General features: G+C 43.8%; 1 protein-coding gene across 3 annotated transcripts in view; it reads right to left on the reverse strand.

The window, feature by feature from the left end:
* The window catches only part of LOC133073478 (kalirin-like), a 122095-nt gene that overhangs the window by 55063 nt on the left and 45888 nt on the right, over window positions 1-21144 (reverse strand). For all 3 annotated transcript variants that reach the window (XM_061166985.1, XM_061166984.1, XM_061166986.1), the window contains 8 exons: window positions 12617-12747; window positions 7866-7932; window positions 5782-5885; window positions 5536-5605; window positions 5126-5212; window positions 4146-4238; window positions 3346-3396; window positions 2390-2467 (listed from right to left, as the gene is read on the reverse strand). In XM_061166985.1, coding sequence (XP_061022968.1) covers window positions 2390-2467; window positions 3346-3396; window positions 4146-4238; window positions 5126-5212; window positions 5536-5605; window positions 5782-5885; window positions 7866-7932; window positions 12617-12747 — 681 coding nt within the window. The remainder of the gene's footprint in view (window positions 1-2389; window positions 2468-3345; window positions 3397-4145; window positions 4239-5125; window positions 5213-5535; window positions 5606-5781; window positions 5886-7865; window positions 7933-12616; window positions 12748-21144) is intronic.

Genomic DNA, 21144 nt, shown 5'->3' on the forward strand with positions numbered 1-21144 from the left:
TGCTACTGGAGAGCCTTGCTTTTTCTACTGTTCTGCAACAAGAAGGTGCTGCCATCTGAGACAGTGACCAGAGCGCTGCCTCTATAACTCTCAGCTGACAACTTTTGTCCTTTAATGCAAATATGGAATATTCTCTGCACCTGATGACTTTTTTCAAACATTACCCAACACACAAGCTATTTTCCTTTCATGTTCCTGAGAAATGCCAGCCCTTTGCTTGGATCATGGGCCTTACTGTCAAGGTCAGCAGCCAAACAAGCTTATCTCTACCCTGGTCCAAAGTTAATATTAAGCCAGTGACCAGCTCTAAAAGCTCTATTAATATTACATAAGAGCCTGACCCAAGAGTTATAACCCTGCCAACACTAAAGGGAAAGCTAAAGGATGTAAAAGGGAGGGAATCTAAGTGAAGGAGTTAACTTCTCTCTGCCCCAGAGCCAAGGACTTCAGAAGGAATGGTCCTTCCCAGTTAGCAGAAGGAATGCAAAGCAGACTCTCTAGGACTTAGTGAAAAAAGGAGATGGTAGTGGTTGACTTAAAAGAGAAAATAATTCCACCCTCCTATGTGTGTCCTTCTGTGGACACATGCACATGTACAATATGGGTCCTGTGAAGTCTGACTGGGTCAGAAGGCACATCAGATGTTCCTCCTGTCAGTGGTCAGTTCCTCCAGAGACCAAGAGAAATTCAAATCAGACTCTTGCTCAGAAAAACACAGGGAACATCAAGGATGAAGGGCAAAAGGAATTACTTGGCTTGTTCAGAACAGCCTCAGACCTGGCATAATTCCAAGCAAACAAGTGTAAAATGTCATCTAGTGTGACTTAAGAAACACCATGTGAAAACTTGAGATGTATTTCTGATGCATGGCCTTTCTACTCGAATACCTCAGGGCTACTGTGGAGAACAGGAACCTGTGAAAAAAATTAAGAGCAAAGAGGACCCTCCACATAGTTCCTGATCACAACAAAGAGATGGAAATCAGACAGGGACAGCAGGATGGGCTGTAAGGGCAGAAAGGACAAAAGAATTTGGCTCAAAATCATTATTAATTGAACTCATTAACCCAAACCTGGATATAGCACTTCCTAACCTTATATATATATCAGTCTGCCTTATGTCTATTTCATTCTAGTTTAGCCAGAAAGAAAAGTCCCCTGTTTCCAAAATGAAAAATGCAATCTTACAAGATTATTGGGAAATAGGATTAGAAGATCCACATCTTTCTCTAAGGAGTTCAACAACAACTATAAGCACCTGTCAATAATTGCATTAGTTCCAGTTTTATCATATTAGTATTTAAAATAGACTGTGTTTAGTTAATAAATGAAGTTTGGCTATAAACTAATAACAGCCCACTTATTAAGCTTAAATCAGGAAAGCCAATTTGCTCTTCTGAGATTCACTGTTTTGGGTTGAACTGAATCCCCTCTCCAAGTTGCATGTTAAAGTCTTAACCCCCAGTACCTCAGATTGCAACCTTACTGAAAGACAGAGTCTTTACAAAGGTAAACAAGTTGAAGAGAGGTCATCACAGTGAGCCCTAATCAAATGATTGATGTGTTTATAAGAAGGGGAAATTTCCACAGAGGTATGTACAGAAGGAAGATGATATGAAGACACAGAAAGAATGCCATGTGAACATGAAGATGGCCATCTACAAGCCAAGGAGGGAGGCCTGAACAGACCCTTTCCTCACAGCGCTCAGAAGAAACCACCCTTGCCTACACCTTGATCTCAGATTTCCAGCTTCTGGAAACACTTCTGTTGTTGAAGTCTACAGTACTCTGGTTATGACCACCCTAGCATACTAACTCTGGTTATGGTGGCCCTAGCACACTAGCATATTCAATTGAAACCCAAATCCTGAGTACATTCAGCTGTTTCTCCCAAGGCTTGACTCTTCTTGTCAAAGAATAGAAATGTGCACTGTGATGTTTTAGAGCTTGAAACATCCACTTAACTAAAAAGCCAGCCACTATGTAGACCTGTTTATTAGAACCACCCTCTCAGGAAAAAAAAAAAAAAAGTGTTCCATTTTTCCCTAGTTCTACTCCCATCACATAGTCCTACACTCCCTCACATTCCCAGCATTTCTCAAATAAGAAAGAAAAGGGAAGAGGTCATTGGCAGGTCCATGGCTATAAAGAATCTTGGGTCTTTCCAACCCCCTTGGAATTCTGACTGTAGCTTGGTTGACCTCCTATGACTGCTATATTGCTGGAAATCCTAAATAGGTGCATCTTCTAGGCCCGTGAACCAGAGGGGCCCAGGCACAATGGCGTAGACAGCAAGTGAGACAGAGAGGGTGGGCACAAGGCTTCAGAGGGAAGCCCAGGTTCCTGCTGCCCTGAAGAGAGAGGGCTAAGAAGCCTTCTTGAGAGCTCACCTCAAAGCCCTGCAGGCGTCCCAGGTTCATCATGTCATTGCAGCGTTTTGGAACAAGGCACATTAACTCCACTGCTTTCTGTGGGGGAAGAAAAGCAGTAGTCATAACCAGGAGCAGCACTTGGGTGGGGGGCTCAGGACAATTCCATGCTGGAAGACTGAGGCCTCCTGGTGGCTTCTTGATCCTAGGAAAGGACACTGGTCCCTACTGCCCACTTTGGAAGAGAATGGATTTCCTGTTCTAGTTTGTGGGGTGTTGGTCATCCATGCAGAGGCTCCACATGAATCAGTGACCACATGCAGGAATGAGGCTACCCAGTCCATCCTTTTTCTACCTTCCCACTTTTGTTTATCCATTTGCTTTCCTTCTCACATTTTTCTTTCTTCTCTTTGTTGCTTCTGGCTGCCCAAGCAACAGCTTAGCCTTGCTTGTGAAACACTAGAGGTTTTAACCTAAAATAACCTGCCAGAATGGTCTGTAACCACTCTGGCTTAAAATAATCCCCATGGTGACGTTGTCTCAAAGGACTTCACTTAGAGGGTAATCCTCAGGACCCAGGGAGGGAGTGAAAATGGAATAGTTTATATGTCAGCTTCAAATAGTATCTGGATTCATGGATAAAGCTGTACACTGAAACACCCAATCTCTGCAGGATGTTAGAGGGCTCAAATGCTACCCTTTCCCACCACATGTCACTGGGAGCCACAAAGAGAACATCAGTGGGGCTAAGCTGTGCCCTGGCTCAGGTCTGGATTGTTGCATTCTTTATAAACCCTCAATGTGCTCCTCAGCGCTTGGTACTCCTCATCTTGCTGGGTAGCTGTCTGCAAGGGGCTCTGCTGTCTGAGAGGAGTCAGCCTGGATCCTCTATCCTCCAGAGCCAATCCTTCCCCTTTAGAGGCAGACATTCAGTACTGTCCCCTGAGAACCATCAGCATTTCAAGCAGAAAACTCACCTCAATATCTGAACACTCCAAACCAGCCTTCTCGCTGTATCTTAGGAAGTCCTAGCAAGTGGGGAAGCAGGGAAGGGTGAGGGGAGGGTAAAACCAGTTAGGAAAATACAGCACTATAAAAAAAATGAAGCATCATAAAAACCAAGATGACACCCAGAAGACTCCTCCCCAACAGAGATGGCAATGCTTTGTAGTAGCTGAGATATGAAGTTATGAGTCAGGGTAGACAAAACCAAACAGAGAAAACACTCAAAGACTCAAAACTACGGGTAGAGGGGAGGGGCGAAGAGGAGAGAGAGTGAGTGAATAGGGACAAAAGGGGAATGATGACGAGAAGGAATGGGAGACAAGACAGTTAAATATCTCTTATATTTCTGTAAGACAAGTCAAATTAAACAACTTTAAAAAGTAAAAAATGATCAAATTTTAGGTTTAACTCATCTGAGGTTTCTAGGTTTTTTTTTGCCTTTTCTTTCTCGGTGAATTCTTCTCTGATTTTATGCTCTTATAATTTTTTAGTTTTTAAAGGTTCCAAATCAGTCGGTGACAGCAACAATGTAAGAAAGTGATTTGGAAAAAATAAAATAAAATAACAACCAAACTTAAAGGCAGGAACAACAGGCATGCAATTTATTTGGGGGCAAAGGTGATGCAAATAACCAGCAGGTAAGGTAAAAACCCACGTGGGCCTCCCACAGGAAAAGTGTGGTGGAGACAGAACCTCCAGCTGACCTGCTCCCTAACTCAGAGCCTGACTAAGACCCCGCTCTGGCCCTGAGCAGGGCTCACAGCCCTCTTACCTTGAGGAGCAGTTGATATTTTGTTATTCTCTGAATGGGCTTGATAAGGAAGTCGCTAAGTGTCAGCCTTTGATTTATCTCTTGTTTCACCTCCTGGAACATAAGGGAGCTACATTATACAAAAAGGAACCAAAGGATTGGGGTGCTCTGGTTCTGGGTTCAAAGGAAAGCAAGGCAGGTCTTCGTGTTTGCCAGTAAAGGTTTAGAATCTACAAAGCACACGATAGGTAGAACTACCTATACAATAGTTCCTTTGTTAACACATAGCACACCTCATCATCACCTTCTTATCTATCAAGCTCTGTGACCCCTTGTGTCCTTGCCCCTGTTCTGGGGACAAGCTGGAATGGGTGTTCCTTTCTCTCTTCCCCTTCAGGGTTAAGTCAGAAAGGAAGGGATTCCCCTGGGACACAGAGGCCGAGGGGCTGGATCCTGGACTGAGATCTGCAAATGATTAGCTGTGGGCTCTTTTCCTAGACAAGGTGTTGCCCCTCCTCCAGCAAAATAAACACTTCCAGGTTGGGGCAGAACAGACACTTTGAGGTGCTTGCCGGATCTCTCGGAACAGGAGCAGAGGCTATGTACAAGGTGCCTATGAGTGCCCCCCTGGGAGGAGGAGGGCCCTCAGCAAGCAGTCTCCAGGGCCTGGTGATGAAGACTGGGGGCACAGTGGGCTCTGGGGCCATGGAAGGAGGACTGGAGCTTCTGTAGCAGTCTCCGAATTACAGAGTTGTTCTATCAGCAGGGACTCCAGTCCACTTGCTGGGCTGCCTCCGCTCCTCTCCAGCAAAGGGATTCATGAGAACTTAGCCAAGAAGCTAATTATTGGCTCCGAGGAGGCGGCTATCTCTGTCCTAAGGGATGGGCAGTGCTGGGTGGGGTTCACCAGACGATGAATGACGGCTGGTATTTCTGAATGGGTTGGTCTTGGCCTGAGCTTCTTGTCCCCACTCTGGTTCGGCCAAAATCGAGCAGCTTACTTCAAAGTAGGCATCGTACTCGGCGACGATGTACTCAGAGCGCGGCTTGTTCTGGCAGTACCACACGTAGATGTGCAGCTTCCGCTCCTGCAAAGGAGGGAAGAGGGAAAGGCGCTCAGGCACCCGTGCCATGCAGTCAACCCCAGCGCGCTAAGCTGGTATAAGCATGGAGAAGAGGACACAGATCTGGTTCATGCTCTGGGGATGCACCAAGGCGGCTAAACATCAGGGACAGAAGAGTAAACATAGTGGGCAAGAGCCCAGCTTCCAAACTGCCAAGGAAGGGAGGGAAAAAAACCCAACAGCTCAGACAGGGATGAGGAGGAAAAGCAGAGAAAGGAAGGGATTGTAAAACGCATGCAAATGAGTCTGGTGTGAGGGGAAGGGGTGGGGTGTGGGGCAACACTCACGTATTTAATAAAGAGCTGTGCCAATCTGTCTTGCTCCTGGATACATTTTTCCAGTTCACCCAGGAAAACACTAAAGGAGGATGGAGAAGAGAAGAAAGCCACATTCTTCAGAACTGTATTACTTTTCAATGAGGAGATAAATGACAGAAGACTCCCCCCAGACTCCACCCTTAAGGTCAGACGCGGGAGGATGGGAGCGCCCCCGTTTCCAGGACACCCTGATCCTTAGGGCAATGCAGGACTTACTCCTTATGCCAATCATAAATCTGGTGAATATTTCCAAACACGATTTTATCCTTTCCTCGCATGTCCTCGGGGACACCCTTTTCTTCTATTCTCTTCATGAAGCCCTGCAGGGCGGAGGCAATGGTGAGTAGAGCATTTCAGAGAATATTTCTGGACCAAGCCCCACCCAGCAGGCTGGAGGAAGCCCACCCTCTGTGTAAGGAGAAGGGCAAGGGCTACTGTGGTTTCTCACCACTCAACCAGGACTTCACCCTTATGCAGAGTGACAAACAGAACTTTCTGAAGTTCTGGGTCCCTTTCTTTGTCTCCAGCCCCATTAAGAAAGCAGGACAAAGAAGATATAGTTGGCTGTTCCTCTCCAGTCTCCCAATCCAAGTTATGTCTTTGAGGGCTTAAAACTAGATGTGTCTGACATAGAAATGTCTTAATATGTGAATACTTCAGCTTCTGTAACTGGAGAAGGACATGGCAACCCACTCCAGTATTCTTGCCTGGAGAATCCCATGGACAGAGGAGGCTGGCGAGCTACAGTCCATGGGGTTGCAAAGAGTCGGACACAACTGAGTGACTAAGCGCAGCACAGCTTCTGTAAAGTGCTAGCAAATATAATCTCATTTCAGCTTTAAGTTCTGATGTTGTTATCAACAGCATTTGTCCCATTCAAAAGATGAGAAAGCCAAGACATGGGGGATTATGTGTTATGTCTAAGTCACACCACTGATGTGACTGATCCCTGGACCTCAGGTTCCAGACTCCTAAGTCCACCACTCCCAGGCTGGACTGCCTCTGGTGGCTGCTACACCTTTAGCTGGCCCCATTTCACCATGGAGAAGAGGATAACTCTCCTAAGTTAGGATTCAGGTCCTCTGTATGCCAGGTTAGTCTGTTTATCCAAGGTTCGGGATAGGCAAGTGTGTGTGTGTGTGTGTGTGTGTGTGTGTGTATTAATTGCTCAGTTGTGTCTGACTCTTTGCGACACCATGGACTGTACGAACCCCTAAATCAGCAGACTGCCTAGGACTGGGACTTATAGACCCAATGCAAAGAAGCAGCAAGTGATTTTGATATCAGGCATTCACCTTGTTAGACTTCACATCTTTTCATTTAAGATGATTAACCACAGGGCTCTAAGCCGTCTAAATTATCCATTTACTATCTTATCCTTTCTCATCCCTGTGTCGAAATCCCCCTAAAGTAAACCCCTATGGAGAGAGAGTTGTTTTATTTACTATCAAGTTGACTCAGCTGTGGACCTGCCATTCTTGCTTTATTGGTGGTTTTAAGTTTGTCTGTCTGCTTGGTAGCAGTATGCTCTCCTTAAAATTGAGGGAAACACAGAAGCCCTGAGGTTTCACCAAGAGTGACCTGCTTGACCTGCTGAGTGCTCATGGTGACTCATAGCTACGAGGAATATATGTCCATATATTTCTTATATATATATATATATATATATACATACATATACACACACACACACACACACATACACACACTCAAATATGGGCTTCCCAGATGGTGCTACTGATAAAGAACCCACCTGACAATGCAGGAGATGTAAGAGATATGGGTTCGATTCCTTGGTGGGAAGATCCTCTGGAGGAGGGCATGGCAACCCACTCCAGCATTCTTGCCTAGAGAATCCCATGGACAGAGGATCCTGGCAGGCTACCGGTCCATGGGGTCGCAAAGAGTCGGACATGACTAAAGTGACTTAGCACACATGCATGTATATATATAACTAATATATACATTGGTTAAATACCAATGCAAAGCTTTGGAGACAATGGCTTGGTTACCTAAAACAAGGTGAAATAGATTCAGGTCTAACGAAGAGGCTGCAACATTTGAGGCCCTACATCCCCCTAAATCTCCTATAGTATTTCAAGGGGAAAAGGAAAAAAAAAAACTTGTGAAAAAAAAGATCACATATTCTATATGATCTACTACCATTTTTAGTTTCATCTCTGTAAACACTCAGGGAGAGTAAAATATATCATGTCAAGTTAAAATACCTTGGGGCCCAGGTAGGGTCCAATATCCCCCTGGCTGGGTGACCACAGACATGTCCCGAGCCAGGTACTTACCTCTACCACAATTCCCAGGTCCTTGACATAGTCTTTCTCTGTCTGAACCAGTTCATTCAGGACAAACCTGAGCAAGAGATTAAGAACAATGAGGGCTCCTCTTCACTGTGAAGCAAGAAATCCTCACATTGAAGTTCACAATTAAGTACTTTGGCGCCTCTACGACAAGACCACCCAAACTCGTACTGAGCTCTCGGGAAGGTGCTGGCTGATGCCCTCTGGACGAGAGGCCCCCACTGGTGAGGAGCTGAGGGCACCCAGGCTGAGAGGGCTTTCCCAGATGGCAGCAATGCCAGAAGAACAACACTTACAACCTAGCATTTGTCTTCCTATTGTTTATAATTCCTCCTCCCTCACCTATAACTGAATAATTATACAACACAAGGCAGAAGGAATAACAGCCACTTGGGCAAAACTGAGTTATGAAAGCTTTGATCAGCATGAGACTTTTTCTCCTTTATGTCAACTCTGTTCTTTGCTTAACTAGAAGAGAAAGACGTTTGATAAGCAACCTTTGGGCCTCAGAGACACTCATCAAGTGAAGTGTTTGAGATACAGAAGCTACAATTATTCAGATAGGTGTCCATGGTAACCGGTCTGCAAAATCCCCAGTCAAGGCCAGAAAGACTGACTGAAGCCATTCCCTAATCACCACTTTCAGTGCGGCCACCTCCCCAGCCCCACCAGAGGTGGAATTTAACCACTATAAGGATATTTACTTTCTTGGTTTCTTTCTTGTTAATGATTTCTTCTTCTTAGAGCATTTGCTTTGTGCTTATGAGAGGGTAGGTACTGTAAGCCCTAGTTTATGCAGATGTTGATACTGAGGTGGTATTGCCAAAGATGACAATGTGAGAGGCAGAGCTGGGATCTGAACCCAGTTGTACAAGAGTTCAGAGACTCTACTCTTTCACTGTTGCCCGCTGCCTGGCTAAACTACTTAGACTGACTCTCTGGAGTCCCTGAGGATCAAACCCAAACACTTCTTTCTGTCCAGACAGTAAAGAGCTGGACATAAAATAAGTATGGCTGTGCACAGAGGCAGGGTAGTTGTATGCGGCCTACTGGAGTCTGACTTGTTACCTAAGTTTGAAAGAGTTCTGCCTGGAGCCACACAACTGCATTTTTGGCCTGAGTGGGAGAAGGAATCAAGTTCTGGGACATCAAACAGGGGCTGCAGCACAAGGGTGGTAGCCGTTCTAAGCCTTGGAAGCAATTCATCTGAAATTTTTGTCCCATACAGCACAGAGAAGCCACAGATCCCTGGGCCTGGAGCCCCAGGGTGATGGGGAGGAGGTAAGGGAAACACAAACTTCTTTATCAGTGTGCCCAGCACTTCCAACCAGCTCCCTCTCTCTGATACACACAATTATGTGTTTCAGGCCACAGGAAGGAACTGGCAAGGCCAAATAAAAGCTTTTAAATATACTGGAGCACATACTGGAGTTACTGCTTAGAAGAAAGTGGTAAAAAGAAAAACCACAGGAAAGTTAGAGTGGGAATTTGGGGCTGGAAGGGCTCTTTGGGGAGGAAGTCTGGCTCTCCGCTTCTGGATGGTATTTCTATCCTGCTGACATTGAAGGGTATCCTAGGCTTTCCAGCCTCTAGGAAAGGGGATTGGACTAGGTGCTGCTAGTGGACCTAGCATCTCCTCCCTCAAAGAGCTGATGAAACACTTGAAGAGATAAGGACACATGGAAAGACATCTGAAAAGGATGTAAAAGATTTATGCTGCCTGCATCTCAAAGTAGTGCACAATCAATTGCCAAATAAATTGAACTGATAATAAAACAATTTTTTCATGTTCAGTTCTTCTGAGTAAAAGTTATTTATTAATGGGCGTCCCTTATAGCTCAGTTGGTAAAGAATCCGCCTGCAATGCAGGAGACCCCAGTTTGATTCCTGGGTTGGGAAGATCCGCTGGAAAAGGGATAGACTATCTATTCCAGTATTCTTGGGTTTCCCTGGTGGCTCAACTGGTAAATAATCTGCCTGCAATACATGAAAACTGGGTTTGATCCCTGGGTTGGGAAGATCCCCTGGGGAAGGGAAAGGCTACCCACTCCAGTATTCTGGCCTGGAGTATTCTCCAGGACTATACAGTCCATGGGGTTGCAAAGAGTAATACAAAGTAAATGTTATTCTTTGGTCCAACTAACTACTTCCAGATACAGGTAAGATCCACATCTGACCCTCTATCCTTCATAGTAGTAGGGAATGGCTGGTTTTCACAGAAAATCTCTTAGAGCCTCTGCACTGGCTGCTCCCTGTGCCGAGAATACTTTTCCTCAATGGCTCAACCTCCTTCTGGTCTTCATGCAGAACACTTCAGTCAGAACTATTTAAAACTGCAACATGGCCTCATCCATACTCCTGATCTCCCTTACTTTTTAAATTTTTTTTCCAGCTTCTAACATACTACATGATTTATTTTAAATTTTATTGTATGATTTCTCCCATTAGAATGTGAACTTGCCACGACAGCATAGACTTTTCTTTTGTTGTTATTGTTTGTTTTATTCACTGATGTATGCCAAGCAGTTGGTACAATAGATATTCAACAAATATCTATTGAATAAATGAGTGGCTAAAACTTGAAGAAAATTACGTCCATTCTTGACTTTTTTTCTTCTCCTGGACAAACAACTGTCTGTTTTCATCTTTTTTCCGTGGAGCTCCCATTTAACACTTTGAGGTCTTACTGGATTGAGTCTCAGTTCTCTATTCCCCTCAGCCTCTAGCCTCATGTGGGGTTTACAATTAAACACCTACACATCATCTCTTTCATTGTGGCCATAAATTATAGCAGAATAAAGGCAATATACAGCAAAAGGAATGAGTCATTCTAACAGCTGGCTTTTGGGGACAGCACAGGATGTGGAGAGATACAGAACTGAGCGAGGGAAAGATGGGGGAAGAAATTAGTGAAATGGGTAAAAGAGGCAACAAACTTTTGCCCCTTGGAGCGAAATTAGACAATGTCATGTCTGGAAGCAAGACAATGACTGGAAGCTTAAGTGACTGTTCACAGGCCCTTTACAAGAGTAGAGATAGGCTTTGCCAAGGAGCACCTGTCATCTCAAAGGTCACCTCCCTGATATAAGTGTTCATCTTCCTGACAAAATTTTGCTTTGGCTTGATAAGACTGGAACATCAACTTTGACCCTGCCTCATCTATATAAAAACAACCTGGAAAGCTAAGGAGAATTAGCTTTGTCCAAATCCTAAGAAATTTCCCTTTGGGGATGGTGTTTCTTTATCTCTATTCTATTCTTGGGGTTCCCCTGAGCACCATAAAGTTAAGGTGGTAAATACATGCTTATATGCCACCTGCTCATTTCCCCTAGGAGGTGACAGCCTTGCCCTGGCTATGATGATTCCTAGGAAACAGTCCCAAATGGTCACTTTGCCTATTTCCAGGCAAGAGAAGGAACTGGCCTCATTTATTTTTGCTAATCTTCAGGTCTACGACCAGGCTCAAGGAGTTATGAGTTTGAGGGAGAAGGGCAGGCTAATTAGAAACAGGGAGGGGCCTTTCTCAACTGCCTATCCTGTTCTCACTGTGCTCACCATCACTCCCACGGCAGACTATGTGCAAGACTCATCAGCAGATCTGCTTCCAACGCTCAGTCAAACCCTGAACAAGAAAACTGAAGTTCCAGAGGGACTGTGGCTTTATATTAATGGTGAAGCCATCTTCTTGATCAAACCAAGGAACAGAAGAGTGACTTCACATCAGGGAGGATAACCCAAACCTTACATAACACCTGGGTTCTTGTGAAATGGACTGCAATGTGAATTGTATTTACCCCTAAACATTCAAATAGCAAAGAGTTTCTCTTGGAACTTAGACTACAGTGAAATACGTCAGACAGAGAAAGACAAATACTGTATGATATTACTTATGTGTGGAATCTAAAAAAGTATAAAACAAACTATGAATATAGCAAAAAGGAAACAGACTCACAGATATAGAGAATAAACTGGTTACCAGTGGGGAGAAGGAAGTGGGTAGGGGCAAGATAGGAGTAGAGGAGTAAGAAGTAGAAACTATTTTAGAAACTAGGAGTAAGAAACATAAAATAAACAAGCAAGGATATATTGTACAGCACAGGGAAATATAGCCAGTATTTTATAACTATAAATGGAATATAACCTGTAAAGTTGTGAATCACTATGTTGTAAACCTGTAACTTAAGTAATATTGTACATCAGCTATAACTCAATTTTTTAAAAACTTTAAAAATAATCAAAAAGAAATACTACTATATAAAAAATGTTTTTTAAATAAACAAAGCCTTTGATAAGGGGTGGAGCTAGACCCTAGCCCGGTAGCCCAACAACTCCCTTTTCCTATATGTTAACGTTCCTACATCTAGGGAAATGTTTCCTCCGATAAAATTTCATCAGACTTTCTACCATGGATTCTTTGATATGGGGCCATAGTAGTGGTCCCAAAGTTTCCTAATCTTTGTTTTCTTTTTATCAGCATGTTTTAAATTTCTAACAGACCTTGGTTATAACCACACTTTGTCAGTAATATTTCAGCTGAAAATCCTTACAATCAGAGCCAAATGTCTCCTTGTTGATCAAGGCCACACTGTATAGACCGATGGTCACCTTTACTTAGAATGAATGATATCAATGGAAACAGTGTGGGGAATCCCTAATTCTCCCTAAACTTCCCAGGATCCCTGACCCTTGCCCACTGCACACACGTGCAGCAGGCTGGAGTCTAGGGAAGTACTTACATCCTGCCTCTCAGAGCCTTGGCTTTCTGTTCTTCTTCCAGATTTCTGGGAGGTGTGGGTGGGGTCATGCCTTCGTTCAGGCAGCCTGTGGGGTCTTTCAAGCTCCCTCGGTAAGAGCCTCCTTCCAGACTCTGAAAAGAGAAGAATAAACAGCCTTAAAGAAGTGTACATAGGAGAGTAGTCCGAAAGTCCTCATGCCCCCTCAAGCCTAGCCACAGCCATCTTGGTAGCTCAGTAACCAAGGCTGTCTGTACCGAACCTCAGGGAAGTACCAGGAGGCCAGACTCCCATCTTCCTGCAGCAGGGCACCCAGAGCTGCTGCCTTCTCAGGCAATCAAGATGTGCTTGGCGTCAGGGGCTGCCCATTTCCCAGACATAATGGACACTGTCAAAGTGACTGATCTCTGGGTAAGAGCTCCAGAGGTAAAGCTAATTACTGCAATTCTACAAACAAGCAGCAAGGAAAGAAAGTCAGTTGTAGGACCACCAAGTGCAAATTAACAAGGGGAGGGAAGTGACGGGAGAATTCATTCGGTAAAATCATGTTTGTTAAATCAGCTACAATTTTCTTTGAAGAGACTAATAAGATGCAGACAAGAAGAGGTAAACAGATTTAGCGTTTTCCAAAAACATCTTTGCTAAGGTTATTTACCAAGGGCTTTCTTTCATTTATTAATCCTTTTAATCTCTTTTAATTAAGGTGCTGCAGGACTGAGAAACAAGTTAAAGAGCTTAATAAATATGTTACTCTAGAAAGAGCTAAGGGTAAAGGATTCTAATCCCAGACCTGCCAGTCCCTGGACAATCTTAAAACAGCTAAATCTTGAGACAGCTAAAATCATTCCAAATTGATTTTTTCTCTATTTTCAAATTGGGTCTCTCCTTTTCACAGATTTTTAAGGAACAGTCAGAGACAACAGGTGCATAACCCCTTGAAAAATTTAAAATGCTCTACAACAGTGAGCTTCCCCCACTACCCCCATGGATGGAACTAACCAGGATGCTAAAAAAATGGGGTCAATCTTAACATTTTTATAAGCACTGTAGGAAAAACAGCACAGAATGACATGTCATTTCATTGTGCAAACTGGCAGAAACCATGTGGATAAACAATAAGCTGGAGACCAAGGTTATGGTAGGCAACTGTAAAACAAATATGAGAGAGTAATCCAAACTATCCACACAAAACTACTGTCTAGTATAGCCACTTTGTAGGAAAAGGGAAGGCTTTACTTTCGCAGTCTTTGAAAGATCAAGAAGTGTCCCTAAAGGCAGTAGGAACAAAAGACTTTAGCATCATCTTAAACAACCTGCACCTGGAGTGTCTATCATAAACTGGCTTAGCTGCAGTATTTCAACACGGACTGAAGAGAGGTACGAAAAGTCCAGGTAAATGAAATAAAAAGTGAATGAGGTGACCAATGGGCCATTATACGAGAACAGGTGGGGGATATCAGAATTAGAGGCTGAAAAACTTAAAGCTGAGAAGAGATGTCAACCTTTTTTCCCTCTATTTCACCCTTAAATCAACAACCTGTGCCAGAGCCTAACATGAATTTGTTATTAACACTAGAACTCAGCATTAAGAGGACAGGGTCTTCAAGCTCAAGAGAGAGAATTTCTTTTAACCTGACATGAAGGTATTCCACAGAACAAATAACCAACCATGGAAGCTGTCATCCAGGGAAGAAGCCTAGGCTAAATATGTAGAAAGGTCAGGAAAAGTTTAGCTAAATTTGTAGATTCAGGATCTGTAACCAGTGATTAAGGAAATGAGTATCTGGTGCTGAGGCTTGACAAGCCACCAGACAGACATGCTTTTCAACGACATGTGACATGTCCCCTGGTGCCATCACCAGAGACAGGCTCCCCAGGCAGATGAACCCAGCTGGTGATTGATCTGATTACATGCCTTTAACTTCCCCTCCCCTTGCCCACATTGTTTCATTTCAGTCTTTGTTCTGTAGCTTGTTGGCTGGCGGGATGCTGGCTGCAAGGCCTGGGAAATATGCTTATATCTCTGCTACAAGGCTCTCCCATGGACCATCCATCTTGGCGTGGTCCACTCTCAACTCTTGTACAGAATGGACATCTGAGGAGCCCAAAGTGTTACACAGGGAAATACGTTCTGTCTCTTCGTGCCTGACCTGTTATATGAGCAAAGAGCCAGGTTATCTCTGGGCAAGGACTCTCAGGCATGGAGTTGAGGAAGGCAAAGGCAGTGAGAGTGGAAGAAAAGAGAAATTTAGGGTTTGGCTAAAATGTGTACTGTTTTGATCCCTGGGTTGGAAAAATTCCCTGGAGAAGGAAATGGCAACCCACTCCAGTACTCTTGCCTGGAGAATCCCATGGACAGAGGAGCTTGGTGGGCTACAGTCCATGGGGTTGCAAAGAGTCAGACACGACTTGGCAACTCAAACAACAATAACAACATGCTGGGTAATCTATCTCAAATAATGGCATTGGCTAGAAATACCGTAACTAATTCAAGAGTGATTCCCTCTGAGGATTTAGCTACCTGTGCTAGAGTTGGGATATGGGGTCCCAGCCAAGGACCACTATAAGTGATCTTCAGTTGTCTGTCTGTGCTGTTCCCTAGGGGACATGGGCAGTGATGGCTGGTTGATGAGTGGTGGACTGTGCGGCCACAGGGAGGACTTCTGTCCTGTCTGGGGCTCAGGACCACAATAGTCTCAACAGACAAAGGAAAAGGTGTGCCAAGGAGGAAGCAACAAATGTTGCAAACGGGTGCTCCTATGGTTGGTGCCAGGTCAGGGAATAGAAATGCAAATACAATTCAAAAAAGTGGATTAGGTATGGAGGAAGACTATTGCCACAATGGAAATGAACACATTTCCTGTCAGCTTGACCTTGGACCACATATCCATAAAATGCCCTTCCCTCTGGACTCCTATAAGCAACCTTTACATACCCTCTGAACAGCATTTATTACAGTGTTGTGACTGATTTGTTTATACTTAAGCAAATATTTATTGTGCTTCTACTATGTGCTGAATATTTGCAAAGTGCTGGAGAAATGAAGACAGATAACATACGGTTCCCTGCCCACCAAAATCTAAGCTACAATGGGCATTCTTCTAGACAGGAGGGTACCACGGGGAAGATGAGAAAAAAGAGCAGGCAGCTCTAAGGTGGAGTAGGGAAGGAAGGGAATGGCTTAATGGAAGAGACAACTTTAACTGAGTAATGAGAAATAGAAAAGATTTCATTGGATACATCATTGGGAGGATGATCCAGACAGGAGGAGAACAGTGAGTAAAGGATCGACTAAAGAAACCCCCTGGGGCAGCCTGGGAAGCGGAAAACCACCTGACGCAGGTAGGATAGGCTGTAAAGGGAGGAGAAGGGGAGTTAGCAAGTAACTATGTGTTACCTGAGTTGGGGGAGTAGGAACCAGGGAAAGAAGAAATAGGAAGTGAAATGGACAACCCTGGAGAAGGATGCAGAGATCAGATTACAAGGAGTCTTCTGTGTAGCAAAAAATCCAAATCACTATGCTGAACACCTGAAATTAATACAAGACTGTCAATCAACTATACTTCATTTTAAAAAAGAGTAGCAATAGCAACTTCCATGACCAATGAGAGGAGAATTTTATGTAGGGAAGTAATGCAATTGGATTAAGTTTAAGAAAGATTTGTCTTAATACTCCTAAGAGCTCTTCATGACTTGGGAAAATGTCAGTAAGGAAAACAGGACTTAAGATTTATATACTGTATGATTAACTACATTATTTTTAAAATATCTGAATTTCAATACTGACTATGTTTAGATGATGATATTATGGGATATAATTGTGCTTAAAATCTTGTCATTTTTCCAATTGTTCTTGAACGAGCATATAATGCTTTAATTATTCAGAAAAGAACTATTAAACGTTTTTTTTAAAGGAAAAATGAAAGAAAAGTAAGATTCCCTCCATCAGACATGCAAAGAGATGTCAGACTGAAATTAAGGAGGAAATGGTTGCAACAGCCCAGGCAGGAGAGGATTTCTGAGCATCAACCCTAGACTGTGAGCTCCACTAAGGAAGGTTCTATGCCGGCAGGAAGGGCATAGAGTAGGAATCCAAGAATTTACTGAATGAAACTCTTGGGTAGAGGTCAAAGTTCATCTGATAAACCAAACAACAGACAAGGGTGCTGATCCAGCACCACCTACCACAACCAACCTTTTAGCTGTCCTACCCTTTTATACAAATAAGTATGAAATACCTTGACAAAAAATATTATGATCTTAGTCACTCCCAGGCAAACTGGGGGCAGGGGTAAGGAAGACATTTTAAAGTAGAAAAGCTGAAATCTGGATTTTCCAGGCAAATGACATTACACGTTTGCGACTTCAGATTAAATTTTTTTTGGTGGAAATCTAAACTATTCTATTTTAACAAGCTCAGGAATCTTTTCCACAGAAGGATGCCAGAGGAACTCAGTTCTTGAAAGCACACATTTTCATAATGGATATGATGAGGCCATTATTTCCTCTCATCTGGACTGTTAACTCTACTGTACCTTTGACAAAGCAAGCTGATTTATCTAAAGGAGAGCAAAGCATACACACAAATGCAGCCTGGCCCTAGCTACGTTCTGTGACTCACAGACTGACCTAGGGAGGTGAATACTATCAAAGTAGAAGAACCAGAGGGCAGGAAGTCTTTTTTTTTTTTTTTTAATTGTCTTTAATTTTTTTCCCATTTATTTTTATTAGTTGGAGGCCCAATTACTTTACAATATTGTAGTGGTTTTTGCCATACATTGACATGGATTTACATGTGTTCCCCATCCCGATCCCCCCTCCCACCTCCCTCTCCATCCCATCTATCTGTGTCTTCCCAGTGCATCAGCTGAAGCAGGTCGGGCCAATTCTCAGGGTGTCAGGCCACCAGGTAGACTGAACAAGAGCTCAGTCCTGGCCAGCCTCCTCCCTAAAGATGGAGGATTTTCAGCCAAGGGTCCACCAGTGCCACTGTGAGCCCAGTGAGCTACTGTGACATGCCACCCGAGGACAGGAGTTCAGCGAGGAGGCTTTCCTTTTTGAGGCCTAATCCCTGGTGGGTCAGATGGCAAAGAATCTGCTTGCAATGCTGGAGACCCAGGTTCGATCCCTGGGTGGGGAAGATCCCCTGGAGAAGGAAATGGCAACCCACTTCATATTCTTGCCTGGGAAATCCTATGGACAGAGGAGCCTGGTGGGGTACAGTCCATGGAGTAGCAAACAGTCGGACACAACTGAGTGACTAACACTTCACTCTTTCATCTAAGGTAGGTGGTAGAAACCTGGGCTGTTTAAAAACACAGCAGATTCCCACAAAGCCAGGAAGCTCTTGCTCCTCAAACTTGAGGCATGCTGAGTTGCTTCACTATGGACTGCAGTGTTATCGCTGAGTTGTGTCCGACTCTTTGCAACCCCCTGCCAGGCTCCTCTGTGTGTGGGATTCTCCAGGCAAGAATACTGGAGTGGGTTGCCATGCCCTCCTTCAGGGGATGTTCCTTAAGCCCGAGTCTCCTGCACTGCAGGTGGATTCTTTATTGTCTGAGTCGCCAGGAAAGACCTTCAAATTTGAGGAATAAAACCAAATCACATAGACTGCTAAACCCTGCATGCAACATTCACCCAACCACCGATCTGCTGACTGACAAATACTGCGTCCCTGTGTTCCGGGTGAAGATAAAGTATGACTGACTCCCTTTCCCTACCCTGCACAATGCAAATAAGGTGGTTAAGAGCTAACATTTGTGGGATGCTCAACTAATCAGTTTACAAAGCATTCATACCTTACTCAGCCCTCAGTGTAACTCTCTTGAGATTAGATTCAGATAGACAGAATCATCATTGTTGATAGGCAAGATAAAAGAGAGTCCTCCAAGTAAACTAAATAACTTGCCCAAAGCTACACAATAAGTAGCAGAGGCCGGATTAGCATTATGTACTTAGCACCACCACAGCCAGTCCCTATGTCTAGGAAAAACTTTATCAAAAATCACACAGAAAAACAAGGGAGTCCTCAGTCCTGGCTTAAAGACCATACCTTAATACAAAACCCAAAAAAAGTATTTGAGCTCTACTTGGGAGGAGGTGTGTGGGTGTGTTGGTATGCTCTCCTGATAAACAAAATCACTGATTAAAGACCAAGATGGGCAGGTGAGACCTCAGAAGCATCCATTAATGTCCAGAGGGACTCACCAAAGGAGTTTTCAGGGTTTTATCTGCACCGCAGGTGAGTGGAACCCCTGTCCTGGTTCCCTAATGGCACCTCTCCAGCAGCAGAGATCACAACTTCTGGAGGCTGTGGCCCTGGAATAGTCATAGACATGTGACCATAACACACCAAGGGCAGCTTTCAGACTCAGGGACATAAGGGAGTTCATGGCTTTTGGGTGGAGCTTGAGGCCAAATGATTTCTAACTACAGCATCTAGTACCATCTCTTGAGCAACCCAAAAAGAACGCAGAAAGAATCTAAGCCCTGGATATAAAAGTCCAAGCACGCCAGATGCTCCTGTAATACTTCCAGTTCTGTACATTCGGAAGGACCTTATTAGTTCTTATACTGAACGAATTTCCACTCACAGGTTCTGCCCTTTGGAGCAACCAAGAGTGAGACCAGTTCTTTCTTCTCACAGCAGCACTCAATTACTAAAAGACAGCTCTCATGTGTCTTCTCTCTCCTAACTTCTCCCCACACTTAACCTTCTATAACTTTATTTCAAATGACATGGACTGCATGGTATTGGTACTTCCTCCAGGGCCCTTCCACTGAGTTCAAGAACATTTTAGAATGCTGCATTCAGAACCTGATACATGACTCATACACAACTCATGATAGGTGTGGTCTGAAGAGTTTTGAGTACAATGGGGCTATTACGCCCCTGGATCTGTACGTTGTACTTTCATTAACCCAGTCTATGACCACACTGGTTATTTTGGCAGCTGACATACTATTATACTTACAGCCAAATAAAACCTCCAGAACTTTTTTTCACAGGTTCTAGATCTTATCCTCCTCTAAGCTAGACAGCTCATGAGCAATAGGCATACCAGTCTTGGAGGTGAAGATACAACTCCATATTCTCAAATAGGGCTGAAGAAACAACCACCTACAGGTGCTCCATTGTTACCCCATGGTGGGCACATAGGATAGGAAGAAAGAGAAAGTAGAGGAAGGGAGAAAGGATGGAATTTTGGTTAGAAGATTCTGAGAAATCAAACCATTGCTCTTGCCTTCCTTTCTGTGACATAGGCTTGGTTTTATATATTTGGTCAAAGAAATTGCTGTAATTCTGGGTTTATTGCAGGTCCCCAAGAAGTAGCTATTGGTAGAAGAAGAAGTTAAAGTCCTTATTATGGTAAAGTCACCACTGAAAGGCCAGTCATTCAATTGCCATTTTTAGACAGTTTGTTATAGGGCTGATCAACTCCAGCATTATCCTACACTTCCCCTCTACTCTGGGACATTTGCTCTATGGGACTTCTCAATATCCGTACTCACATGGAAAACACATGACCCATGGATCACACAAACTAGAGGCCTGTAGAGACTCACGACAGTAGCAGTAGGTGAACAGGAGCAGTAAGAAAATGGTAATCCAAAATGTGAAAAATACAGACTTTGAAAACAAGTGTTTACTGATGTAAGTATAAAGACTAGTATACACTAACACAAGGAGGAGAAAATAATGTCCTAAATGACTAACAATCTAGTTGTGGAGGTAAGCTGCAAATGAAAAGATGAAGATATTTTAACAAGTAACATAATGGGATTATTGAGAGCTGTTCCAGCGAGCATGTGGTTTACACAGAAATTGTTCTGGGGCTGCAAGAAGAAACCTGGCCTGGGGTGGCCAGGGAGGCCCTTGTAGAGAGAGGAGATTTGAGTGGGACCTTGAGCAGCTGTTATACTTTAGATAAGCAAAAATAAGGAGAATATTCCAGAGAAGTTGGGGTGGTATGAACAGAAACTTGGGGGGAGGGAAGCCAGATGCATATTTAGGGACAGTGAAGAAAACAATTTGGTTGGAGCCAAGTTCATTGACCAGAATAACACATGGATGTTGGAAAGGGAGGTTGGAGAACAGGCCACAGGACATTAGACTATTGGGTAAGTTTGGGCTTCATCTGTGGGCCAGGGATTTCCACACTGATTATATACTTCAATTAGTGAACACGATTACAGTCATGCACTCCAAAAACAAGTAACTTACTTATAAATTATGTTTCTGTACTCCTGTATTACCTTTAAGTACATAATAAAACATACACAAAACCATTTTAAAAGGATGAGTTAAAGAAATTTTAATATTTCCTTCCAGCACCTCAAAAAACCATCCTGTATACCTGGAGGCACCCCCACATTATAGACCACTGCCATGAGGGGAGAGGGAGGCAGGGAGCCCTCACCAAGTAGGGAGACAATGTGGTGGGGGGCTGGTGAGGCTGGGAGGAGATGGTGGGAGAAGGATTAAGAAGGCTTCTCTGGGCATGAGGTCAGGCCCATGCTCAGGTGGTAAA

Source organism: Dama dama, chromosome 19 (assembly GCF_033118175.1).
Source record: "Dama dama isolate Ldn47 chromosome 19, ASM3311817v1, whole genome shotgun sequence".
NCBI lineage: Eukaryota > Metazoa > Chordata > Mammalia > Artiodactyla > Cervidae > Dama > Dama dama.